General features: G+C 48.2%; 1 protein-coding gene across 4 annotated transcripts in view; it reads left to right on the top strand.

The window, feature by feature from the left end:
• The first annotated feature begins 259 nt into the window (after nt 1-259).
• CIITA (class II major histocompatibility complex transactivator) overlaps nt 260-27,752 on the top strand; it is a 54,120-nt gene continuing 26,627 nt past the window's right edge. Inside the window, exons 1-3 of one of the 4 annotated variants that reach the window (XM_037069029.1) lie at nt 260-629; nt 26,492-26,638; nt 27,091-27,186. In XM_037069029.1, coding sequence (XP_036924924.1) covers nt 347-629; nt 26,492-26,638; nt 27,091-27,186 — 526 coding nt within the window. In that variant the 5' untranslated portion in view covers nt 260-346. Of the gene's footprint in view, nt 630-11,849; nt 12,139-13,728; nt 13,818-26,491; nt 26,639-27,090; nt 27,187-27,752 lie in introns of those variants that run through there. The other 3 variants (XM_037069030.1, XM_037069032.1, XM_037069031.1) reach the window with 3 other exon arrangements.

Below are 27,752 nucleotides of genomic sequence, written 5' to 3'. Positions count from 1 at the left end.
CTTAGAGGTCTTCAATCAGAAGATCTCTAAGGTTTCCTTCCTTTTAGTAAATACGGGATTGCATCAAATGGAATTCTCAAGGCTGCAGGCTTCTCTGGCACGTGCACACTGCCAGTACCTGCAACAATCTGGGGTCTGAATCCAGCCAAGAGCCCATCTCCTACCATTCATCAGACACCCCAGCCTAGAATGCAAATGAGGAAATCTTCCTAAGCAGGAATAAACTACGATAAACTGCAGAGGTTCCCTCATCCTGTTTTTCACTTCGTGTTTTAGATGCTACAGGCTGCCTAAGCAGAAATCCCAGGCTCTGGCCCCAGGCAGCTGCCCTCCTCTGAGTGCTGCCATGAACCACTTCCAGACCATCCTGGCTCAGGTCCGGATGCTGCTCTCCAGCCATCAGCCAAGCCAGGTGCAGGCCCTTCTAGACAACATGCTACAGGAGGAGCTTCTCTCCAGGGAGTACCACTGCGCTCTGCTCCATGAACCTGATGCAGAGACACTGGCCAGGAAGATCTCCTTGACGCTGCTGCAGAAAGGAGACCCAGACTTGGCCCTCTTGGGGTGGGCCTGGAGTGGGCTGCAGTGTCCTGTGGCTGAAAAGGATCCCAGCTACCAGGACCATGGTGGTAAGCTGACACCCCCTTTGCTCCAGGAGCAATGACTAGCCCTAGGCACCTCAAGGATTTTCTTTCCTCTCTGAAAGGGAAGTCAATGTGAGCATTTCTGTTCCAAGATGGGAAGGCAGAGCTGTTCCAAGTGGAGAAAAAGAGCTGTTCCTGTGGAGAAAAGGGGGGGTTCCTGTTCCAAGATGGGAATCAGGGCTTCTGGTGGAGCTGGCAAGAGCAGCCAGGGCTTGGGGACCTCAGTCTATGATGGTGTGCATGCTGGAGGCTTGCTCCCTACTCTGCTTGAGAGAAAACCCTCCTGGAGGCATGTAGCCAAATGCCCTCTTGATTTCTATTCTCTGAGTTGCCTTGATGTGTGAGGCACTGTACAGAGTATGGGGAGTGGGGGGCACAGATGGACAGATCAGGTCTTGCATGTCCAAGGAGCTCACAGTCCAGTGGGGAAGACAAATGCAGGCACAATCAGTGTGGTTCAGTGGTGGAGAAATGAGGTGCCACACACAGGAGAGGCCGAAGCGCTGGAGATCAGAGAATGCTGTGTGCACATTTGTGCAATTATATGTGTGTGTGTGTGTGGGGGGGGGGGTGTATGGGGTCAAATGTGTGCATGTACATGAATTTTTATGTGTGTGCATCTGTGTCATGGAGAGAGACAGAAACAGAAGGACAGACAGGGAGAGAGAAAGGAAGGGAGAGACAGGGATAGAGAGGAGGGATGCAGGGATGTGGAGGGAGAGAGATGGGGAGAGACCGAGAAAGAAGGTGGAGGAAAGAGAGAAAGAGAGAGGGAGGGAATAGGGACTAGGTCAGAGGGAGAGAGTGGCTTATTTTGAAAGCTGACGACACTTGAAGTGCCTTAAATCAGAAAAAACTTACACCATGTGTTTCAGTCACAGTCTTAGCTCTTCAAACATGTTAGGTCTTCCCAGAGTTACCAAGTTTCTCTTCATGTCAAACAACCTTCTTCCCAAAGATGTGTGTTTGTTCTGTCTTCATCTTTATGAAAATCTGTGCTTTTCCCATTTTATGACTTTGCATCATAAATTCCAAATCTTCCTTGGTCCCTTTATTGTTTTAGAGTAACTTGGAAACTTGAGATAATGACAGTGATTCACATTTCTTGAGTATTTACTGTGCGCCAGGTACAACCTAAACACATTCAAACACCTTGTTAGGTTGTTCTCACATCCATCCTAAACGCTTTGGTGATCTCTATTCCATCTTGACTTTACACATAAAGAAGAAACAGAGACTGCTCAGAGGAGACACAGCTCTGGGTGCCCAGGTGGGAAGGGGGTGGGTGTGCAAAGTAGTGGATTCAGGATTTGAAGACAGACAAGCTTTTATCCTCAACTTGGCCTTCAGGGGTAAAAAGCCTTTTGATGGTCTTGTCTTTGGCACCAGGGTGGTGTGGTGATTTCCCCAACTCTTCTGCCAAGATGTTGGAGAAGCTTTACCTGGAGTTGGCTCTCCTGTGGTTAAATTCTCATCCAGAAGGTCTCATGGACACATCTTTTACTCTTTCTCTCCTGACAAACCTGTGGGGAAATAGACATCTTTACATCTGAATGATCTCTCTGACTTCTTAACCAGTAGCTAGCTGCCTGCAGCCCATGTGGGGCTGAAGGGAGCAGGGTTTCAGAGACCAACCTTGGGGGAAGTCAGAACCTTCCTCTCTCCTAGACACACCTCCTCTGCAAACTGCGTGCTCCTTCAGACACCTCTGCCCCTCCCTTCTCTTTCTGGTTCCTGTTATTACTTAACTGCATTTCCTCCCTGGGGATATAATATTTTTATTTCTGATCCCACGTGACTCTAGAAAAGGAACTGGGCTCAGGGTCACATGACCTTCAGGAGGCTGGGAGAGAGAGAGAAGGATAAATCTCTTTCTTTCCTGCTCCTTCTGTCTTTCAGGTCAGCTGCTCTCCGGGACTGAAGGCTTGACACAGGCCAGGCCTCTATGTGGCTGTGGTGCAAGTGGGGAGTGAGCAGTTGCCAGAGGAGGCAAAGAACAGGAAAGACAGTTGTGTGGTTTATAAATAAAGGCACAAACTTTAGTTTCACTGGGGGTTCAGAAAAGGAAATAATCATGTGAAGTTTTGTAACTCTCTCCACAACCCTATAACGATCTTCACCCTTCACTGCCCTAAACCTTGCACTGCCCCCAGCCACACCTATGTCACTCAGAGAGAAGCTAAATCTGAACAATGGCCCCCAAACTCTTCCTGATCAGGCTTTTATAACCATTCTGCTCTCATCACCTACTTCTGCCTTGCTCATACTCCAGGCATGCTGGCACCCTGGCTGTCCCTGCAGCAAGCCTCAGGACCTCTGCACTTGGAGTTCTCCCCACCTAGAACCCTCCTCCAGATATCCTCTTGGCCAACCACCCCATGGCCTTCAGCTCTCTGTCTAGAGGTCACCTTCTCAATGAGGCCTGACCCAACCATTCCATTTAGAACTGCAACTCCCCCTCCACACTTTGAACCCCCTCCCTCAATTATTATTTTCACCTTAATATACTTTTGTATGTTTATTGTCCGGTTCTCCCGCTGGAAAATCAGTTCCATGTGGTCAGGGATCTATATTTTGAGCACAGGTGCCTCCCAACTGTCTGACAGAGGATAAGTATGCAATATGCAATATGTGTTTGTTGACTGTTGGATGGATGGATGGGTGGATGGGACACTGGGTGATGGGTGGGTGGCTGGGTGGGTAGATGAGTGAGTGAGCAGGTGGTCCGGTGTGGCGGACTGCGGCCAGCAGAGTCAGCCTGTTGCGAGTGATGACAAGGATAAATGCACAGGCTACAGCAATCCTGTGGGGGAAAGGGGGGTGGCATAGCCACGGTCTCAAGAGGAGAGCGCCCCGACCCTTGCCTAGACAGGCTTTTACTGTTTTTCTCAGGTCTTACATCAAAGGATTTATTATCTATTACATAGAATATTATTGTCTACATTTTAGGTACAATCAAGGAAATGAAAATAACATATGCAGAAGGAAAAGGTGGTGAGCTGATTAGCTCTGTCCTAGCTCTGAGTGTTCTGGAGGGGAGAGAGAGACCCGCGTCAAGAGGATCTCTCCTCTGCCTTGGTTCTTATCTTGCCTGCAAGAGAATAGTTCCAGTGAGAGACAAGCATGTGTACTGTGTAGTGGAAATGAGATAGCAAGTTTGTTTATGAAACACATGTGAGCACGAAGCTGCAAGCAGGTACCTGGCAAGTCTAAATGCCCCACAGAGGAAAGAATGCTATTAGTAAGTTTGTTGATAAGTTTGTTCTATACACTTGAGCTGAGGTTACAAGTCGGTACTTAGCTAATCTAAATACGCTGACCCCTGGGGTCAGCTTACAGGCTTTGCATACAGGCTTTGGAAATTACCTTGAAGATAGACAATATACACCTACCGTTTCAGTCCAGTGTGATGGAGTTTTAGAAAGAGCAAGCCATAACAGTCCGTATGCATTTTCTAGGCCTGATTCCCACAGGAAAACTCAGTTTGAAGGTCTGGCTTCTGCCCACCACCTCACTTCTGCAAGTTTTCCATACAGAGCTGAGTCACATTTGCCAGGCCAAATGAACCGGTCCCCTACAGTTGGGTGGGTGGGTGGGTGGATGTGGGATGGGTACGTAGATAGGTGGGTGGGTAGGGGAATAGTTTGCATACTGCCATCACTCCCACTTTACAGATGAGTAAACTGAGGCACAAAGAGGTTAAGTAATTTGCCTCAGGTCATGACCTAGAGAAGGGGGATATTGTTATCTCCTGAGTCGAGATCTATTGCCACTTGGCTGTCTTTTTGCTTGGCTTCCTCTTTTAAACAACCCAAGGAATACCGTAAAAGTATCAAAAACAGGCTAACCAACTTCAGACTGAAACTAGCCAGATGATTCAGAAAGTACCTTCCGATACTATAGCAAATTTGGCTGCAATTTTGCAGAAAGCCCACTTCTGGGGATGTGGCCTTGGGAGTTTGACTCTGTGCTACACAAAGCAGCACATGTGCATTCAGCCCCAGGCAAGCTTGGGGCCTCGGGGAGAAGGTGTTAGGGAGGCCCAAGAGCTGAGGTCCTCACCCTGACAGAACTCAGCTTCACTGGGGAATCAGAGCATATGCTAAGGCATTCTTTGGTCCACTGAGGGTGACAACCCCTGGGAGGGCTATCTAAGGCCAGAGAAGAGAGCTGGGCGGGGGGGGGTGGGGGTGGCAATGATGATAAAAGAACCCAGCTGGAAGCTGGACTGTTCTGGGTCTGAGGCCATGCTCTGCTATGTACAACCCCTGTAACCTTGGCTATGTAGCTAAACCACCCTGACCTTCGTTGCTTCATCTCTAAAATGGGAGTGATTATGTTATAAACCTCCTGGTAGGTAGCAGCTAGGAATGAGTGGCCAGAGTGGAAATAAAGGCAGGGCCTTTGGCATCATGATCTAACAAAGAACTTAGTACAGGAAGCTAGAGACAGAAGGGAGACCTGTCTAACCAATCAACTCAGCAGTCCTGAGACGGGCTTGATAGGATTGCCAGGTGCCCTGAGCATTACAAGCAAAATAGCGCAGGAGAGGGGGAGTTCTTGAGTCTGGGCTGAGAAAAGGGGGGCTTCAGAACAGTCTTACTAAGATCGTGGGGTGCTCTGAACATCACAAGTGGAAATTGCACGGGAGGAAGAGGGGGCCTATGCTCGGAAAGGGGGCCTCTGTGGCAATTTCACTAAGACAAAGAGCCTTGACTGAGAAAGAAAGCCTTTGTAGCTGTACACTGTTCCCAAGGGGAAGAAGGAGAAACCTGGAAGCTGACCCCAGGGGTCAGCGTATTTAGATTAGCTAAGTACCGACTTGTAACCTCAGCTCAAGTGTATAGAACAAACTTATCAACAAACTTACTAATAGCATTCTTTCCTCTGTGGGGCATTTAGACTTGCCAGGTACCTGCTTGCAGCTTCGTGCTCACATGTGTTTCATAAACAAACTTGCTATCTCATTTCCACTACACAGTACACATGCTTGTCTCTCACTGGAACTATTCTCTTGCAGGCAAGATAAGAACCAAGGCAGAGGAGAGATCCTCTTGACGCGGGTCTCTCTCTCCCCTCCAGAACACTCCCAGGGCTCCAGTGAGACCTAAATGAGATGGCCGCTAGCAAACTTTCCAAGGCGGTGCTTGGCTTTAGGCAAATGACTCTAGCAAGATAAACAGCAAGGAGAACTGGATAAGGAAGAAATAAACCAGCAGTTTGAGGAGCTGAGAAAACAATCGTGCTTGTTGTCTCATTGGGAACCCCACCTAATATCAAGATACTCATTTCATGGAAAACAGTGCTTAGTGTTTGGGTGCCATCAGCACCTGAGCGATGAATGAGTCGATGTGGCCCCTGCCTTCAGATTGGCACATTGGTTAATTGGGCTGTGCCCTCAGAGGGCCTGAATTTCAGTCCTGGCTCCCTGATTCCAAGGGCTGTGACTGGGAGTATTTCCTGGGACACATCTGGGCCTCAGTTTCCTCATCTACAAGATGGAGCTAATAATAGTGCCCAGAGGGGTGTTCTGAGGATTCAGGGACCTCATCCAACATAAGGCACATGAGTTTCTGGCAAGAGGAAAGCTGGCTCTAACTCATGAGCCTTGAGGGTATTGGTGGGGCAAGCACAGACCTGAGGTGAAGAGAAGGATGATTAGGGGAGGTCAGATGTAGCTGGCCTTGGGTCTGTGAACTGGTGAACAGAGTGAGGGGCAGCAGTGCATCTTGGGCATGCTTTCCCCGAGGCTGTAGGACATGTCCTCCTCCTCCCCTGCCCCCCCCATTTTATATCTTATTGTTTTCTTCGGCTTTCCTTTGTTGTTTTATCGCTCTCCGTTTCCATGATGGGATATTTTTGCCCATGAGAACTTTGATTTAGAAACCATAGAACAAAGGCTCCCTTTATGATGTTGCCTGATTTATTAGAAAGGGAGGGACACGATCCAGGCTGCCAAGTTCTCCCTCTAGCTTCCTTCCCCACTTGTCCCATAGGATGAGAGCCACCAGGCCTAGGGCCACAGAGAGAAGCACTGCACCCTCCCTCCGTCTTCCTTCCTTTTCCCAAACACTGTGCTGCTCCCACTGGGAAGGCTCCTTTTTCTTGCTAGAAGGAGACGCGTTGTGTTGGCGAGAATGTCTGTTGTCCTTTCACCTTGGGCAGCTTCTCAGCCCATCAGACCCACTTCACCTTCACCCCAAGAACCACAGAAGGAGAAGAACATGCCCCCGGAAGTTGGCACTTCCCCATGGGTTTTCCCGGGCTGACCAGTTGCCTATTCCATACTCAGCTTGGCTCCAAGCCTAGTGCCTGACTCAACCACAAACGGTTTCTGTTCTCTATCGTTGTTACCTTGAGCAGCACACCTGTGTCCTTACAGTCTATTGGTCTCTCCAGCTCCTGCCCAGCCACCCACTTGCCTGCCCTCAAACTTACTTGGTCTATCTACCCATCTACTATCTACTTATATGTACTTATCAATGTATCAGTCTTTCTACTTATATATTTATGTATCAACTTATTTGCCTTTCTACCAACTAACCCATTTGTATATTATCCACTAAAAGGCTTAAGTTCTCATATACCTCCCTACCTGCCTAATTTGGATACATACAGTTTTATTATCTCTATTTACCTACCTCTGCATCCACTGATCTCTTTTTCTTCCTTCCCTCTGATTCCCTCCTCCTTAATCATTTATTTAGCACCTACTAAAAATTGTGGTGGTCACAAAAAGCATAAGAAAAAGCACCTCCCACTTGGTTAGGAAGGACTCTTCATCCATTTGGAACTTGAGTCTACTTTGATCTTTCAAATTCAAGCTTCATCCCATTCATTCAAATAATCTTGGAGTAGTGTCTTTTAAGTCAGAAAATAGAACACTGGCTTCCAGACATTAATGACTTAATGATCTAATGGGGCCGATATTCATGAAATAGGAAGTTCACAATGTATTGTAAAATGCATGGCAACAAGTTTTCTAAAAATGAATAAAGCAGAAGATTGTTGTTATTTGGGAAAGTAAGGAAGGTGGGAACTCATGCCTGGAAGGATGGTTAAAATATGGGGAGAGGCAGGAGTGGGGTCCTGGGAGGAGATACTGCTTGAGCGGAGGTACATGGGTAGGGCCAAGGCAGGTTTGTTTGGGGTGACTGCAGCAAGGGACGGTGAGGTTTCTGAAGTGCTGATCTGACTTGGAAGATCATGTGCCCCCTACATCTCTCTCCTTTGGATACCAATCTGGCAACTTTAACACTGCTTCTACTGGTAGCTAGTAGCCTTTGTCATGTTAGATCCCAACTTAAGACAGAGACATTCAGATGTCCAGGGCAAGGCTGGCTTCAATAGCACTGAGGGGCCCCCTGGTAAGGAAGGAATGGAGCCCTGGCCTCAAGAGCATGGTCCTGGACTTCTGGCCAAGATGGAGGTGAAGGTAGACACACTGTGCCTCCTCGCATGACCAAAAGAAGGACAACAACAATTTAAAAACGAAAAAGCAACCAGAACTGACAGAAAACTGAACTGTATGGAAGTCCAACAACCAAGGAGTTAAAGAAGAAAGATTCATCCAAACCGGTAGAAGGGGAGAAAACAGGCAGCCGGGCAGAGAGGACTCGTGGCAAGGCAGTGGCTGGAGGACCATGGTGGGCCAAGGCAGCAGCAGGCAGACACGGCGAGGCAGCGGATTGCAGACTGCGCAGTCCCACATCCGTGCACAGATAAACCAGGATAAACAACTGGGAAGCGGGACGGACTGTGCGACCCAGGGCCCCAGCAAGGGGAAATAAAGCCTTAAACCTCTGATTAAAAACACCTGTGGGTGTGGAGGCAGTGGGAAAAACTCCCAGCCTCACAGGAGAGTTTGTTGGAGAGACCCACAGGCTCCTAGAACATACACAACCCCTCCCAACCAGGAATCAGCACCAGAAGGGCTCCATTTGCTGGTGGGAAACAGGGGAAGTGACTGAAATCTGGCAGAGAGCTGAGCAAGTGCCATTGTTCCCTCTTGGACCCCTTCCCCACATAAAGCCTCACAACGCAGCAATGTGGGTTGCCCCACCCTGGTGAACACCTAAGGCTCCGCCCCTCACTACAAAACAGGCACATCAAGACAAAAAAAGATGATCCAAATGAAAGAACAGATCAAAGCTCCAGAAAAAAATACAACTAAGTGACCAAGATATAGCCAAGCTATCAGATGCACAGTTCAAAGCACTGATGATCAGGATGCTCACAGAATTGGTTGAATTTGGTTGCAAATTAGATGAAAAAAATGAAGACTACGCCAAGTGAAATAAAGGAAAATATACAGGGAATCAATAGTGGTAGAAAGGAAACTGGGACTCAAATCAATGGTGTGGACCAGAAAGAAAAAATAAACATTCAATTAGAAAAGAATGAAGAAATAAGAATTCAAAAAAAAAAACTGAGGAGAGGCTTAGGAACCTCCAGGACATCTTTAAATGTTCCAACAACCAAATTATAGGGGTACCAGAAGGGGAAGAAGAAGAGCAGCAAGTGGAAAAGTTATATGAACAAATAATGAAGGAGAACTTCCCCAATCTGGCAAAGAAAATACACTTCCAGGAAGTCCAGAAAGTTCAGAGAGTCCCAAAGAAGTTGGACCCAAGGAGGAACACACCAAGGCACATCATAATTACAGTACCCAAGATGAAAAAGAAGGAAAGAATCTTAAAAGCAGCAAGAGAAAAGGGGACAGTCACTTACAAAGGAGTCCCCATAGGACTGTCAGCTGATTTCTCAAAAGAGACCTTACAGGCAAGAAGGGGCTGGAAAGAAGTATTCAAAGTCATAAAAGGCGAGGACCTACATCCAAGAGTTCTCTATCCAGCAAAGCTTTCATTTAGAATGGAAGGACAGATAAAGTGCTTCCCAGATAAGGTCAAGTTAAAGGAGTTCATCATCACCAAGCCCTTATTATAGGAAATGTTAAAGGGATTTATCTAAGAAAAAGAAGATAAAAATATGAACAATAAAAGGATAGCAAACTCACAGTTATTAACAACCACACCTAAAACAAAAACAAAAGCGAACCAAGCAAACAACTAGAACAGGAACAGAACCACAGAAATGGAGACCACATGGAGGGTTATCACATGGAGGGGAGTAGGAGGAGGAGAGAGGGGGAAAAGGTACAGAGAATAAGAAGCATAAATGGTAGGTAGAAAATAGACAGGGGGAGGGTAAGAGCAGTATGGGAGATGGAGAAGCCAAAGAACTTGTATGTATGACACATGGGCATGAACTAAAGGCGGGGAATATGGGTGGGAGGGGATGTGCAGGGCAGAGGGTAGTGAAGGGGGGAAATGGGACAACTGTAATAGCATAATCAATAAAATATATTCAAAAAGAAAAGAAAAAAGAGCACGGTCCCCACCTCTGGGGGAGTTTTGAAGAGGAACATCAGCAGGAATGCAGAGGGTGCTTTAATAGGGAGGAAATCCACACTCCCTATCAGAAACCCAGGCTTGGCTTAACCTTTCCACCCCACTCCGTGCTCTTATCCATTCAGTCTGGGAGGCTTGTCTTCTACCTCTATGCTAGCCCACCTCTCTCCTCATCTCTCCATCTCCTGCTGGGCATCCTCATGCCTCTGCTGGGATTCATACCCCCATCAGCTCCTGACTGGGCAGCATGGTGCCTTCTGCCAGGTGTCTCTACCTCAGGCCCTCCTTGTACTGATCTATATAGCCTATGTCATCAGCCGAACACACAGGCCACCTTCTGAGCTGACACAGGCATGATCACATTCTGGTCTTGTGGAGAGGCTAGGGAGAATGTGGAGAGACCTCACCCTGTGGCAGGCTGCTGCTATCGTCCGAATGAGAGAAGATGGCACGTAGGCGGGCCTGGCTGACTCTCACTGTAAGCCCCTGCCATGAGGCTGATTCATAACTGCTTTGGCCATGACCTTTGGGGCTGGCCGCCCTTGAGGACAGGAAAGGACTCCCATACGTGGTCTCAAGATAGCTGAGTAGCCAGGGACACCTCTCTCTTGGCACCAGGTCATGGGGACAGTGAAACATCTTAGGATTTCTAACATTCGTCCCTTCCGTTAGCCTACCAAAGCAAGACTCTGTTTCAAACTGACTGTTTACGTTTCTCATTTGTCTGCCTACTTCCCCCCCTGAGACTTCTCAGAGCAGCAACTGTTTCAAAATAACCACCATGCAAGGATAGGCATCATCATGCTCACTCCACACACGGGGAAACTGAGACCCACACAAGGGAAGTGAGGGGTCCAAGCTCACACACCTGCCAGTGAGAGCAGGGACTGCACACCAGCTCATCACCCTCCCAGCCCAGTGCTTTTTCAGTAAAAATACACGAGGCACTGAAGTGATAGTTTCCTGAACTTCTTTTATTTCAGTACCATTCTTGTGATGTCTGCCATTATTTACTTGATAGCTTTTTTCAAACCACTCCTATTTTTTATTCAACTTTATTTCCTAAGAAAAGTTTGTGTCTGTCATAAATGAAAAAGAATGCCACATGTAGAAGGAAACTGTGAAATAGGAAAGCAGAGGAGTGTTATTCAACTCTAGCCAAACACTGTGGCCTGCCAAAGGCTTGAGGCTGGGGGCTGCTCTCCGTGAAATGGGGACATCACATGTTAGAAGAGCTGTTAAAGACATGTTAGCCCCAAACTGAGACTTTGTCCTTGAGGCCAGCAGGAGCACGGGCAGGGACTTGAAAGGGCGTCAACTTCCTCCCTGTGTGAGTTGATGTTATTGGGTACCACATCTGCATGTCACTCCAAAGCACCTGGCATATATCCCATATTTGGGGCATAATTTTTGTATGTTTCAGTCCAATGTCTTGGAATAAAACTGACGGGCTAAGCATACCCGATCTGCAGGGAAATGCAGGGCAACCTGGAATGGGGGTAGCAGTGGAGGGGAGGGCAATCTAGGAAGTCTCCTGGAACCCAGCAGGGACTCTCAGCTTGTCTGAGACATTTGTGGGGCTCTCATCCTGGCCCCGCCCGGCAAAGGATGGCAGCTATTGGCAGCTGGCGCCACTGTGGTCTCCATCGTTTCAGAACGTTAGTGCTTTGAAGGTTCCCCAAAACAAACAACTTTGCAACCTTCTTCAGTCACCCTATTTTGTCCTCAACAAGGAACTGAAATTAACACTAGAGGCTTGGGGAGAGTTTAGGGAGTGTGGACAAATTAGAGAGTGTATAGACCAGTGAGATTTGAGAGCTTCATGTCACCTCGAGGCAGGAGTTTCCTGCTGGTCCCTTACTTTCGTCCTTTGCATACTAGCTTAATCTTGGCGGGCTCTTGATCTGCATGCAGGGAAACACGCTAGAGATGAGGCTGCTTGCTCCCGAGCTGGGCATCCGAAAGCACCGTCCTCCAGCAGTGTGAGGGTACCAACAAGAGGGGCTGCCAGACTCACCGCGTTTCCCACACCATGCGTTGCCTGGCTCCACGCCCTGTCGGTTCTTGTCTGCCAGAGCCCCAAGGTAAAGAGGCGGGTGGTGTAAGTTGGGGCTGAGAAAGCTGCTTAATTTAGGGTGAGGTCTCAGCTGGTCTTGCCATCCCGGATAAACAGACATGCTCCGAACTGGGGGATGGGTCAGAGAAGGGGTCCTTGTCCTGAGTTGGCTGTTGAAAGAAGTGAGGTGGTTCACCATTTCCTTCCACTGGAGGGAAACTCAGGTCAGTCCAGATACCCAGAATGTGAGAGGGTTTTATCAGTCCTTGAAGGGTTCTAGAGGGCCCACTTTCAAAGTTAGCTCTCAGCACTGATGGCCCGGCTTGGCCAACCACAAGGTCCTCTACCGGACAGGTAAATACTGAGGGTGCCCGTAAAAGATGGGACCCTTGCCAGACCCCACCCTATCCCCAGGGATCAGAGAAACCAAAGCTGGAGTCGGCCCCTTGGTATACTTGTTGAGCCTCAGCCAGCTGGCAGTAGCCAGTCACCCAGACAGATGGGACCCTTCCCCCCCNCCATCCCCCCCCCCCCCCCCCCCCCCCGTTTCCAAATGGTGTTTTGAGGAAGAAGTGCGGGACAGGGGACAGGTGGTGAGAGACAGCACAGTGCAGATGACTGGCACTAGCTCTGAAGTCAGAGGGTCAGGTCTCAGTCAAGCTCCACCTTTGGCTGGGTGTGGTGTGACAGTGAGCGTGTCATCAACCCCACCTGGGGCTGCTTTCCTGGGCTTTGAAGTGGGGTTAGGGGAAGTCTTGGATGACAAGGTAATGGTGAGGAATTAGAGGATCTAGTGCAGTGCCTGGCACATTGTAGGAACTGACTATCATCATAAGAGCCCAATATGACTGGTGTCGAAGTTGTTGTGTGGTTGAGAGGGGTGGGATTCCTTCTCTCAGACACCACCAAAATGTGTGGCTTCCTCTGAACCCCAGAATGGTGACAAGTTTTCCAGCTCCCTTGGATGCAGCCAGAACATGTTAGGGGAGTTTTTGAGGGGGGAGAGACAGGTCACCTTGACCCACCCCTCCATTCTAGATAAGAAGTCCAAGCTTGGATGGGAAGTGACCTCCCCAAGTTCTCTCGGTTGGTGGGGCAGGGGTCCAGGGCCTCTGGAGGGGGAAGGCAAGGGTAATGCTGCAGGGATAGTGATGTTGGAAACACCAGGTTGCTGCGCTGAGCCTCTGGCCAGTGAAGGTCCCTGAGGCATTTTCTCTTGCTCCCCAGGGCATCCAGCTCCCAGGAATAAAAAACTCAGGGGCAGTCTCAGTGTTCCCATGCCCTGGAGGGGTGGTTCGCCTCCTTCGCGACAGGGATGAGCTCCTTGCAAGCCGGGTCTCGCAGATCACATGCCCACAGGCAGGCTGGCTGTCCCCTGAGCAGGGGACTGGCCATTTCAAAGAATAGCCCAAGTGGCTCTTCTGGAAGCACCCAGGAGTGTGTGGGGTGCAGCGGAGGTCTTTCTGAGAAAACACGTGGTGGACGCGAAGAGAGGCTTGGATGCTTGCCTGCTCCCCAGTGTGACCCAAGCATCGCTGTGCAGAGAGAAAGTGAAAGAGAAAAACCGCTGCTGGTGGGGCAGGCAGGGGGGAGGGAGAAGGTGTGGCCAGGTGACTGGCCACCCAGACTCACAACAGCCCTAGAGCTGCCCGCTGGAAGAGGTCACCATCAGCGCGGCTGTCCTGGGAGTCGGGGGAACAGCGGTAGGTGAGCAAGGTCCCTAAAGTTGGGCTGGGAACCCAACACAGAAATAGGCAGCTACTTGCCCGGGTCGCACAGCACTGCTGGGATTAGGAGGAGAGAATGCGCGGAGTGTAGGAAACTCCTGGTTTCCAGCTGCGATGCCCAGAGCGCTTGGGCTGAGGGATGCAGGCAGAAAAAGCCAAGCAAAAGCCAAGTGGGAGCAGGGGGCGTCCGCAAAAGGACTGGGATGAAACGCGGCGCGCAGCGCAGAGACTGGTGGTGGGGCCAAGCCACGGACTGACAGACTGCGTGCCCCAGAGTCTGCGGAGGCGCGCAGGGGTGCGCATAGGAGACAGACAGAGGCTCTTCCTACGAGGAGGACCTTGGATCAGGGCTGTCCTTCCCGGAGCCTTAGCTTCCCGGTTAGATCTTATTTCTGCTCAGACTCCGGAGTCTCGGGACGTGACTCTCCTGGTGGAACCCGCTGTGCAGGGAGGGCTGTGGGGAGCCGGAACTTTAGCTAGCCAACTGGAGAAATCCTCGCCTCTCTTTGATTGTACTGGGAGGTGTGGTCTTCCCTCGACTACCTGTGAGGATTGGTATCTCTGCCTCACTTTGGGGTCCCAGCCCCTCCATCTAAAGAGAGAAATAAGGGGTCCCTGGAAAGAGGGGCATGGGGCTCTCTAGGGTCCCAGAATGCTGGAATTGGAACCACCATGTCTAGCTCTGTCTGGGACCCTTAACACCAAAGCTGAGTCCCACAGTCTCTCTCCACCTGCTCAGAGGAGCAGACAGGAGCCCAACAACCCACAGTGCCCCACCTCAGTCACAGCCAGGAGCTCCTTACTTCGGCGGGAAGTCTTCCATCTGTGCACCTCCCTGACGAAAGAAATACTCCTGGTAGATCAGAAGGTTATGAAAATTGGTACTTCTTACTCTAGGGCTGATGGAGCTGAAGCAGGAGGGGAGGAGACCGTGGTAAATCATCATCTCCCAACCCCAGGCTGCCTTAGGCCAGGACCTGATCTCCAAGGTGCCAGGCTGTGCAGTGGAAGGGTCCTCAGAGATAACTGTGCCAGGGGGTCCCAGACTTCCCAAATGAGGGAATCACTGGGGAGGCTGTTTAGTGTGCAGGTTCCTAGACCCCGCCCCTAAACCCTATTGGCTAGGCCTGGGGTGGGGCTCAAATTTCGGTCTAAACCTTTTATCTCTGGTGATTCTTACATCAGGAGACCAGTGGTCATACAACTTTAGGAGGCACAGATGTGGTCCAAACCCTGTACTCTGTCCATGTTCCAAAAATTCTGAGAACTTCCCCTGGAGGTTTTGTAGAAGACCACATAGCCGAATAGTTGGTTGAGCCAGTAGGGGGTCGAGCCAAATAGTTGGTAGGGCAGAGGGAGGTTTTCTGAGGACTTTGACACATACGTGGTGAGTGGTCCAAAGACAGTTCTCAAAGAGCCTTCATTGACACCGGTTCTCACAGGGAGGAAACTGCTGCTTTTCTGATCGTTTTTCATCCTTTTTTTTTTTTTGTATAGGGATCTTTAACAGCACTCTAAATACTGTATTGTACTCCCTAATGTTTCTTTTAAATGAATCGGTAGGGCAGCAGACATTATTTTGGTAACGTTGTTTTTGTTTTCAGTGGCAAATGATACAGTTTGGGTTTTTTTTCCCCCATCTGAGGAAGTCATAGAAAGTTTTCTTCTTCTACAATAATAACAAACTTTGCCCCGGCCTTTGTGTCTGTTGGTTGGGTGACATCCTGTAAACTGAAAGGTTGAGGGCCCGATTCCCAGAAAAGGGTACATGTCTGGCTTATGGGTTTGGTCCCCAGTTGGGGCACATAGGAGAGACAACCAGTGAATATTTCTCCTCCCTATCTATGTTTCTCTCCCTCCCTTCCCCTCTCCCTGAAATCAGTAAGCATGTCCTCATGTGAAGATTAAAAAATATTAGTAAAATAAAATAATAAACTTTACCAATGTGTCCTTTTAAATGTACAATCTAACAGCATTAAGCACATTCACAATGTTGTGCAACCATCACCACCATCCACTTCCAGAATTTTTCCATCTTTCCCGACCGAAAGTCTGTCTAAACAATGACTCCTTATTTCCCTCTCCCTACAGCCCCCGGCAATCACCACTCCACTTTCTCTTTCTACGAATTTGAGTACTTTAGGTGCTTTGTATAAGTGGAGTCATGTGTCTGCCCTTATGTCTGGCTTCTTTCACTTAGTATAACACCTTCAAGGTTCATCTGTGTCATCGCATGGGTCAGAATCTCGTTTCTTTTTACAGCTGAGTAACATTCCAGTGTATGGCTAGATCGTGTTTTTCTTATTCATTTATCTGTCAATGGATACTTGAGTTGTTTTCACCTTTTGTCTATTGTGAATAGTGCTGTTATGAACACTCCTGCATGTGTGTCCTTGAATTCAGTTCTAGAAAATTTTCCTTTTAAAGTGAATATATTTGTTTCTTTAAAAATTGATGTAAGGAAAATACTAAGATAAAATATAGAGTCGGTGATATGACCATATGATGAAAAATTGTAAAGGAGGCAGATGCATGGCTGAAGTTTGGGAGACTCTGGATTAGTGGAAAGACCTGTGGCTATTATACAGTCTAGAGGGTGGGACTGAGGGCTGCTGGATCAAGGGCATGGCAGCTGAGGGACTTTTGGAAGGAAACATATAAAAACTGAGGAAGTGTCCAGTGGTGGCAGAAATGGGTGGTCTAGTAAGTTCGCTTTGGGGGAAGAAGAATTGTAGCCTTCTTGGTGTTCAAAAAAAGCCATGCAAGGCAAGAGAGTTAGTGTCTTCTTGGCAAGTAGAAACTCGGGCTTCCTTGGAAATCAAACCTCTCAGATCTCAGAATCACTAGTGTGTGTGTGTGTGTGTGTGTGTGTGTGTGTCTAGGGGGAGGCACAATGGAATGCTCATTTGAACATTCAGGTTCCTGGGCCCTGCTCAAGACCTACTGAATTAGAACTTAGTAGGGGCCAGGCCCAGGCTGCTCTGTGGTTAGCATCCTTTCAAAGCAGTTTTGACTGACAGCCAAGCCTGCCTACTGCTGGACTCTGTAGGCAGATTGTGGCAGGCAGGGCCAGACTACCATCTATCTTGGAGTCTCCAGCACCCTGCCAGAGGGCATAGTGCTGGTTTAGGTACCATGTCAGATGGAGGTAGGGGCCAGAACTGGAGTGGGGGGCCTGCCTTGCTAACTGCAGCTACAGCATCCTCATTCCCCTCCCTGCTCCAGCATCTGGCTCAGGTTCTCTTCCCAAAACACTTGCTGGACTCCATTTGCGGGTGATTGACTGCAGCTAGGAATGTTGGGACATGCAGGGGGAAGGCCGCTGGATGGTGGGAGAGGCCAGGTGAGCTGGAAGAAGGACTGCATCTGGAGTAGCACTGAGGGCACTCCTCCACCCCTGGCTGCAGCTCTTACAGTTTGTCTCCTGCCTTTTTATCCCAGGAGCACCAGGTTCCCCACCCTGCAATAACTGTCCCATTTACAAGCACATGCACAAGCTCACAGGGTTTCCTTTGTGTTCTAAGATTCCCCAAGTTACGATGAGGGTGGATGTTGTCAATGGGGATCCAAAGAGATGGGTGGCTTACCTGAGCTCTCAGAGGTGGTCTCTTTGGGGCCTTTTGTGGGCTTCTTGATGATTTCCAGAGCTGAGCTGTCTCAGGTATGGCTCCCTAGGAAGCAAACTAGGAGATAGAGATTTGCACACGGGAGGTTCACTGGAGAGGTTACGATGGGTAAGGGGCATCCAAGGGGTATGGTAGGAATCAGGACTGGGCAGAGGGAGGGGTTAGGGTACAGTATAGTCACAACAGAGGTCTCAGCCAATCCCATGGGGAGTCGTGACTCTGGGACAGACCACAGGTTACCTCAGATTGAGGCAGGGTGACCAGACCTTTGCAGTCCACTGGGACCGATCATTACATGTGGGCTACCCCCACAGAAGGGCATGACTTTGGGCCTTTCAGAAAGAGCCTGAGCTGTGAGCTTGAGCCACTTACCCTTCAGCAGCTGCTACTAATGGGGCTTACCTGAGCAGTACAATACAGCATCACCTACACAAGTAAAAATGGTCAAGGCAGAGAGCACCTGGAGGCCAAGGCCTAAACTGTTGCCTGGAGTTGTGTCTTTCACTCTGGTAGCCCCTTTCGGGTAGGGGAGGTTCAGGGCTCCCCATCCTCTTTAATCAAACAGCTCCATCACCTGTTCTAAGATTTGGGCTCCTTGTTCAATTTCTTTGGAAAGCCGCTGCTCTAGAGTAACATTCCTTCATAACAGATGAGGGCACTGGAGACTGGAGAGGAGAGGGGACTGGCCTAGGGCTCCACAGACTGTCAGATGCAGAGCAGGGCCCAGAGCTCAGGTCTCATGCGTCCCTGTGTTGATCCCACGCCACCAGTGTGTTGTAAACTCATCTGTCTCCATGGCTGCACCATCCCACTTCCTCCGCTCGTTCTCCAACTTCTGAGAAGCCCTGTGAACGGGGCCTGAAGACAGTCGTGCTTACATTTTCAGCTTTCTTGGTCTGAGGTCCCTTTGTCCCGACACAGGCCAGGCCCAGCACAGAGGGGCTGGGGCGCTGTGATGGAAACGTTAAGATCCTTGAGGGTGCTAGAGCTGGGGGGGGCGGAGCATCAGGCTGGATCCAGTGGGATCCAATGGCAGTCCACGCCCCACTGTTCCCAGACAGCTTATCTCTTCATCTCCTCCAAGCCCTTGTGTTGGAATAGACCCTCCTGTGCATCTCAGTTCCACTGTGGGGCAGGACGGAATTTCATCCTGCCTCTTTCTGCCCCAATCACCCGCCCATGCCAAGCCATCATCTTTCCAGCAGACCAGGGATAGAAGGGACTTTGGAGAGCCTCCAAGACAAGAGTTGCAAACCAAAATGCTCGAGGGGCCATGATTGTGCAAAATGGGGTCAGGCAGAAGGCAATACGGACCAGTGGGAGCTTTGGCAACAATCGTGCACTCTATATAGAGTAAATGACTGTGAGGGTGATTAAGACACACGTATACAGGCTCAAGTTGCGTTGGGAAATGAAACACCTAGGCCCTCGGGTGGGCCTGACTCGACCCTTATTTTTGAGTCCATACTCCAAGCCAAATCCCCTGTGGCACAGATGAGGAGCCCACCATTAAAGGCAAGTACCAGACCTAACCCATAGCAGCACTTCCAGACCTCTCCTGACATGAAACTTGTCTGGCCTGCTGCCCCCTTTTACTTGTTCACACACATGCATACACACGTGCGTGTACACACATGTTATCTGATTACCCTCCTGAAATAGAAGCCCTTAGAACCTCTAGCCACCTTTTACCACTATAAGCCTCTCAGCATTGCCACATACCTCAGTTTCCCTTCTGTCTCTTGTGACTTCCTCAAGGTCCTTCAGGAAGTGAAAGTCTTGAATGAAACCAGCAGTTTCTCTAAGTATAATCTGTCTCATTTTCCTGGGATGCCCACGCTGGGCTGGCAAACAGCAGGCCAGAGTGCTGAGACTTCCATCTCTGACGACGGTACCTGCCTTCTTCAAGTCCTGAGCATTCTTGTCTCCTCCCCCAGAACTGGGGGTTCTTGGGCCCAGTTTGGCCCCTCCTGGGATGGCCTTGCAGGGGCGCCCAACCCTCTGGTGTCTCTGGGCCACGCTGGAAGAAGAGTTTTATCTGGCCTCACATTAAATACATTGCGACACGAGGCACAGGAAAAGCGCATAATGTTTTAAATAAATTTACAATCTTATGTTGTCCCACATTCATGGCCATCCTGGGCTGCATGCGGCCCGTGGATTGGACACCCCTGACCTACAGGGCCACAGGAACGCAGGTGCTGCTTTTTGAGCATCTAGAGGGCCAGGCTCTGTGCAGGCCCTGTTGGGGAGCCACAGGGATACCCCATGAAGCTTCTGTTACATTTGCTTTTGCTTCATTTCTCGTAAACTGCAGGAGACTTTCAAACTTGGCATTGCTGCACACCTTACTTCGTGGTACTCGTATTTGGTCTACCTGAGGCAACTCTCACTTCCCCTTTTCCCTTTCTGGCACCCATTCTAATACATTCATGGTGTATCTTCTTGTTTGTAAGTGTTCTTTTTTCAAAATTAAGTTTATCGGGGCAGCATTGGTTAATAACATTATATAAGGTTCAGGTGTGTGATTTGATAATGCATCTGTATACTGCACTGTGTGCTCATCATCCAAAGTCTAGTCTCCTTCCATCACCATATATTTGACCCCCTTTCCCCGCTTTGTCCTCTTTGCACATGTTCTTGTAAAATATGTGTTGCTTTTTCTATGTGCATGCTGTCACTCTGCACGTCTAGAATTGGGCTATCAGAGTTCGTTCTGGTTTTTACTTTTTAACTCAGTACTGTGTTATTAAGATCCACCTGTGTGTCTCTGTGTGCATTGGTCTGCTTCTTCTAATCACTGCACTATCCTCCACGGATTGCAGCTGCTACTTTTTCCCATCCATCCCGCAGCAATGGACAACTAGTTGGCTTCCAACTTCTCTATCACCACAAATAGGACAGCAGTGAGTATCCTCAGATGTGTGACTTTGCAGAGTTGTGGGAATATTTTTTTGAGGTGTATATATCCAAGAACTGAATTGCTGGGTTGTAAAATCTACACATCTGTAGATATGCTAAGTGGTGCCAGTTCTTCACTGGGATGGTCTTACCAGTCCACACCCACCAGTCCATTCAAAAGCATTGCCCAGCATTTTAATTTTTGCCAAGCGTAGAATGTCAAGTGACGCCTTGCTGTTTTCATTTTGGAACTTATATCTTAGTAGCACATCCTGGATGTATCACTTTAGGCAATTCAAAGCCCACTGATGAGGTAGATACTATGCCAACCAAATACAGTAAACTTCACAACCCAGAGAAACTGAAAAACTTATGTGAACTCACACAGATAGTGTGGAACTGAGGTTTGAACCCAGAGCTCACCTTTTTAACCACTGCACTATTACTATGTTTTGTCTGTCTTCCAAATATTATTGGAAGGGTCTACTACACTATAAGCTTCTTGGTAGGGACTGTGTTTTAAACCCCTTTAGGGCCACTGGGAACCTGGGCTCAGGGATTTTCTTATGGGAGATGCTCAATAAATCATTGGGTTACAGATTTGGAGAAAAAGAGTACAAGAGGTTTCTTGAAGTTTATGTGGAGGCCTACAGGGTACAAGAGGAAAAGAGGAACTTCTTTGATCTATGAGCCCCACAAGGATGCTGACTGGGATCTGGTTATGGTAGATAAGTGTCTCTGGGCTCCTGCTTTCCACCACCATCTGACCTCCAAGGAAGCAGCTTGTCATTCGGTTGTGGAGCAGGGTGGTGTTAGGGGGGCCTTGTGGGGAAGAAAGCAGGGGAAGACTGACAGGCAGTGAGGAACCTAGAATCCCAAAATGCTTTAGCTGTATGGGCTCCCGCACCCAGTTGGTGAAACTCTGGGTCAGAGGGGTAAAGAAATGTACTCACGATCAAAGCAGAGTAGGAACTCAAACTTGTATCTCTAAACACACAGTTCAGGGATTTTTCCGTTCCTTCCTCAGGAAAAAAAAAGCTCATAGTTGGCAAATAGGGAAGAATCCCTTCTAACACCCTTGTATTGTAGTGCAGAGCAGTGCTGAGGGTTTGGGGGGCAGCAGAGGAGTCCCTTACTCCCTCTCAACACTACCTCAGAACTTCAAGGATATGTGCCCTCTTTCTGGGAACAAAGCACCTGTTAAACTGACCCTAACCTCATTGTCATCATCTGTAAAATGGGTATAATAATACCAATCCCCAAGAGTTGCTATGACAATGGAAAGAAAATAATAAATATAGAGCATTCGACACAACACAGTCACCAAAGAATCTCCCCCGCAGAGAAAGGATGCTATTTTGGCACAAGAACTGCATGAATTAAATGTCAAGTTGCTCCAGTCTGAGTGCGGACATGCTTGTCACACTTGATTTCTCTCATGAAAGAGAGAAACAAATTTTTTATTTTAGAAGACATTTTGGTGCACCTGCTCTTAAAAAACCTACAGTGTCATGTGAAATGTGGATGGAAATGAACCCCAGAAGGAACATGGAAGGTGGTGGCCCCGGGGGAAAGGTTTGTTCAAAGAGGACCTTCCAAAAATACTGCACATTTACCAAAAACACAGTCTACTTCTCTGCTGCCACCCAGGAGCTCCTCAAAAGGAGAAATTATCTTGCCTTCTCTCACTGGGTGAGGGCAGCTCCCCAGGGGAACTATGGGGTCGAGAGTGACTAGGAGAAGCTGAGAATCTGGAGGTAGGCAGTTGGGTCAGATCCCAGATGCCTACTCTTCTCTCTGAGCCTGATTCTTCAGCTGCAAAATGGAAATAGAGATAGCTAATGTGTGAGTTAGACCAAATGGGCTAATGTTCACGTATCATATCATTTGGTACCTGGCACTTAGAAAACACCTGTGAATTCAAGTTACACCTCATTCTTGTTGATGCAGGGAGCCCATTACATGCTGCAACCCAGGGAAAGGGTAATGAGATGGACAGGGTCCTGTCCTCCCAGGGCTTCTGGCCTCTATGATCTGCCTTGTGTAGGCCTGATGAAGGGGACTCTCTCCTCTGCAGGTCCATCTCTGCCTTTCTGTTCCCTCCGGCATTGCAGGTAGGAGAAAGAGGCTAGTTGATGGGCCTTTGAATAATATACTAAGCATCTAGGGACACAGGGAACATGGTTGTGGGAACACCGGAGGGGAGAGGGGCTTGACCAAGATGCTAGTAGATCTTAGCATGAGTGGCAGGCACTGTGAAAAGATCTAGACCATAAGCCTATAGCCTTGGGTCTGATTCCTAGCTCCTAGACTTCCCAACATAATGGGCTTCCTTTGACTGTGAGCCTCCTGGTGCACCACCCAGAGTCCCGCTTGGCCTTTTGATGGTCCCACAAGGTTAACTTCATTATCCTGACCTACTGCTGGGAAAATAGATACTCAGTTAAGTCACTTGCTAAGGCTTCCCAGCCAGAATTCAAACCCAAGCTCTCCAACCAGGTGACCTTGGCTAAGTGTTTGAGTATCCTCCTCTGTCTAGTGTATATAGTGCTCCATCCTGCCTTATCCCTGAGGCTCTTTGGGAACTCATATGGGGAAATGGGGTGGAGGCAGAAGTTTATTGTGTCCCTGTGTACTTGAGAAGAATGGTGCAAGGTGCAAGGTTCATCTTGGGGAAGGGAGGTGCCATGGTACATGTTGGAGGTATCCAAGAATCGGTTTCTTCTTATCCAGGTTGAGCCAATGACACAGAACTCAGGCCCTGGGGTAACCTCTCAGCTCCCTTCTCGGTGGTGGTGATAGAGATGGGGGCAGTGTTATTGGACCTTCCAGGTTACACTGCTGACTGTGGGGCTTTCTTGTTCCTTTGGGTTCTGTGAAGCCTGCTTATGCAAAACAGCAGAAATCTTGGTTCGGCAATGTGCTGAATCAGGCAGGAGTGGAAGAGAAAGAGTCCCTTAGTCAAGCTCAAAGGTAAAAGGTGAATTATAATAAAATGATAATGATAATAGTTGCCATCACTCATTGTGTATATGTTAGGTGCTGTTCTGAGCTTCCCTTTATTAAGTGCTTACTAAGCACCAGTCACCTTCCTGAAGGCTGTACATGGGGTGCAGTACAGTCACAACAGAGGTCTCAGCCAATCCTAGAGGGAACACTGATGCTGGGACAGACCACAGGGTTATCTCAAAGGACTACAGGGTTACCTCAGATTGAAGCAGGGTGACCAGATCTTTGCACTCTACTGGGACTGATCATTACCCCTCCAGAAGGTTATGAATTAACATGCTCTTCTATGTGAATTAACTTACCCAACCCTTGTGAGCTATCAATCATTATAGTTCCCATTTTATTTTTTAAATATTTTATTTATTTATTTTTAGAGAGAGGAGAGGGAGGGAGAAAGAGAAGGAGAGAAAGATTGACGAGTGAGAGAAATATTGAATGGTTGCCTCTCACATATCCTTGACCAGGGATCTGGCCCACAACCCAGGCATGTGCCCTGACTGGGAATCAAGCCATCAACTTTTCAGTTCATAGGCTGATGCTCAATCCACTGAGTCACACCAGCCAGGGCTATAATTCCCATTTTACATGTGAGAAAACTGATGCTCCAAGAGTTTTAAAAAACTTTCCCAGGCTGCAGTGGGTTGGTAGGTAGGAGTGGTTTCAGAATCAGGCAATTTGACTCCAAAACTCGTGTGCATTGCCTCCTTCTCTCTATCAGCATATATTCCTGGTGTTTGACCACATTTGGCAATGTTGCCCAAAGTTGGAAATTGAGCCTGTCGGTAGTGAGGCTGGGCTAGACTCTTTTAGGCTCCTTCCCATTGCACCTCCTGCCATTGCCCGTCTGTAAAAGGAGCTAGTTCTTCTTTTTGAGCCTAGACACAATGGGGGTGTTCATTTGAATGGAAATATCTTGTTTGGCAAGAAAGAGCACTGGACTGGGAGTGGGTGTTGTGCTAGGGAATCGGGGGCAGGCTTGGCCCCTGGCAGGCTGTGGGGACTTGTGCAAAGCATATCCCCTCTCAGGGTCTCCTCTTCTTTGAAGGATGAAGGAGATTAAAGGTCCTGGCAGCCCTGATGCCCTGTAAGAAAACAGAGGTTGGATAACTTGACCAAAGACATACATCTTATTCCTGGAATTGCCGGTGTCAGGCCCCAAGGTGTTGTCAACAGATCTCACTGCCTGGAAAGAGGCAGGTATCTACAAAGTAGCTTCTCAATAAACAGCATAGACTGAAAGTGGGAGGCAGGCAACAGGGAAGATTTGGGGCAGGAAGTCTTTCCTCACCATCCTTGAGAGAGCAGTAGATCGCTTGGCTGGCTCCTAGGCCATCATGCTGGGAGGGGCACAGCCCTTCTCCCTCCCCACCTCCCAGCCTTGGCCCCAGTCCAGGAAAGGGGCAGTATCTTTCATTTCTGCTTTCTCAAGTCATGGCTGGCTAGGCCTTTGCTGCAAGCCTGTCATTTGGGTTTCTGCAACCACCACCTAGCCCATTATAAACAGATAGCTCCAACCAGGACCTTATGTTGAATTGTAGATTACCCGAACGAGGGAGCAGGTGGGGTATTTGAGCCACACAGATGAGGCTTCAAATTGTGTAGAGCTTAGCTTTCCTTCTAGGGGTGAGTGTTTTGTTTCATTTTAAAAACTTTATTGGGATATAATTCACACATCATACAATTCACTCATTTAAAGTATACAATCCAGTGGTCTTTTTAATATATTCATACAGTTGTGCAACCATTCCCATGATCAACTTTAAAACATTTTCATCATCCTCCTGCAAAGAAACCCCATACCCATTAGCAGTTGCTTCCCATCCCCCCCTGAAAATTCTACCCCAACCTTAGTCAACCGCTAATCTACTATTTGTCTCTAAAGATTTGCCTAGTCACCCTGGCTGATGTAGCTCAGTAGATTGAGCACAGGCCTGTGAAGCAAGGGGCTGCCGGTTCAATTCCCAGTCAGGGCACATGCCTGGGTTGCAGGCCAGGTCCCCAGTAGGGGACACATGAGAGGCAACCACACACTGATGTTTCTCTCCCACTCTTTCTCCTTCCCTTCCTCTCTTTCTAAAAATAAATAAATAAATAAAATATTTAAAAAAAAGATTTGCCTAGTTGACATATTTCATATAAACAAAATCATACAATATATGGCCTGTTGCATCTGTTTTCACTTCGCATAATTGTTTTCAAGTTCCATCCATGTTGTGGCATGACAATACTTCATTTCTTTTTATGGCTGAATAACATTACATTGTATGGACTTACCACATCTTGTTTATCCACTCATGCACTGGTTGGCATTTAAGTTGCTTCTATATTTTTGTTGTTATGAATTATGCATCTATGCAATTATGCTTTGTGTACAAGATTTTGTGTGGGCACGTCCAAGGTTGTTCTAAAGATTAAATGAAGTAGAATCTAAGGTATTTGATATGTTTTTAAACAAATTATAATGAGGGATCTCACAGAGAATCTGCCCCAACTCCTTCAATTTACAGATTAGGAAACTGAGGCACAGAGAGGAGCAGAAATTGCTGGAGGTCACCCACAGCAGTAGAGCAAAAACAGTTAAATGCAGGTCTTCGAGTCAGACTGCCTAGAACCAGATCCTAGTTCCACCAGGACTCAGGTTACCTTATGCAAGTCACTTCATATCTCTGAGACTTAGTTTACTCAGGCATTAAATGAGTATAGTAATAGTACCTGTCTTGTGTTGTTGTTGGTGTGAGGACTAAATGTGCTAGCCCCTGTGTCTGGCACATAGTAGGTGCTCTTTCAGTCTTAGTTGTCATCATTTATGGCAATGTGAGATGTGGAACTCAGGTCTCCTGGCTCACAGGTATAAAATGTCTTGACTCTACACTTCTCCAGTTTCCTCTTCTGTATCACAGGCATCTTTCTGGTATAATTGTAAGTCTCTTGGAGGAAGGAAGTATGGCCTTCTCTTCCCACTGCCCTTAGCATATACAAGGCTGCGAATGAGCACTTTTGCTCACTTTCTTTAACTTCTGCTGCTCTATCCTTTATCAAGTGACTCAACTTGGAACTATGTTAATTCTTTGCACCTTTTTGACATTCTGTGAGATGACCAAATATGTCTCCCTTCCAGGCAGTGGACACTGTGCCGCCATGGATTTCGGGCCTCTGGAAGGCGGGTACCTGGAGCTTCTTAACAGCAATGCTGACCCTTTCCAGCTCTACCACCTCTATGACCAGATAGACCTGGCTGGAGAAGAAGAGATGGAGCTCTGTTCAGGTGGGCTCTCTTCCCTCAGTCTCCTCCCAACCCCTCAGCCTGCAGCAGGACAGGCCACAACCACAGCAGTAAATGTAGCCACTGAGCTCAGGTCAGCACCAAGGACAGCTCCTACGGCCGCAAGAAACTCACCCTTTAAAAAAAAATTTTAAATTTATTTACTGTTCAAGTGCAGTTTTCTGTCTTTTACTCCCATCCCAGCCCACCCCCCAGTGCTCCCCACCGCCCTCCCATTTCCTCCCCCCACCTTAGTTGTTGTCCATGTGTCCTTTATACTTGTTCCTGTGAATCCTTCCCCTTTTCCCCTGAAATTCTCTTCCCTCTCCCCTCTGGTCCCTGTCAGCCTGTTCTCTAATGAGGCTGTCTCCCAGCCCTGCCTATCTCTCCCACCTTCCCCACTAGCCCTTTTCCCAGATCTTTCCTGCTTCATTCAAGGTGCTTTTCTCCCACAGAACCTGACATGGACACAATCAACTGCGAACAGTTCAGCAAGATGTTGTGTGACATAGAAGGTGACGAAGAGACCAGGGAGGCTTATGCCAATATCGGTGAGAAAGTGCTCTGAGCCAAGAAAAAGGACAATTGAGGGGAAAGGTTTTTTTCTCTTTTGTTAATCTTACCCATTCACCATGAGCTACAGAAGGCCCCTTTCTCAGAAATCATGGCAAGGGGGATGAGGAGTGAGGGATAAAAGAACAAAGACTCCAGGGAAGATTCCAAGAAGATGGAGAATAGTGAGGGAAATAGACCCCTCCACTAATGACCTGGAAGCAAACAAAATCTCACGTTTATATTCTCTGCCTCCATTTCTACACCCTTTTCTTTTTCTTGTTCTGACCTTCCTTTTTACAAAGCCCATATTATACATCCCTCCCTCTCTTTCTCCCCAGCTACTAAGCAAAACTACCCTAGTATTTGCACTTGCTTTCTAATCGCAGGATGTGTGGCATCCCTACAACAAAGGAAGTAGATATTATGAGTATCTCCATTGTACAGGTAACAAAGTTGAGGTTCGGAAGGGTGAAACAATCTACCCAAGGCTGCATTAGAGATGGTAATGGGCAGGTCTGAAATTCTAACCTGTGTCTTTCTCATGGCAAAGTCCTATTAACCA

Source organism: Sturnira hondurensis, unplaced genomic scaffold (assembly GCF_014824575.4).
Source record: "Sturnira hondurensis isolate 20B ecotype Veracruz unplaced genomic scaffold, ASM1482457v3 Scaffold0018337, whole genome shotgun sequence".
Taxonomy (NCBI): domain Eukaryota; kingdom Metazoa; phylum Chordata; class Mammalia; order Chiroptera; family Phyllostomidae; genus Sturnira; species Sturnira hondurensis.
Note: the sequence above shows the minus strand (reverse complement) of the source record. Positions and strands in the feature narration are given on the sequence as shown.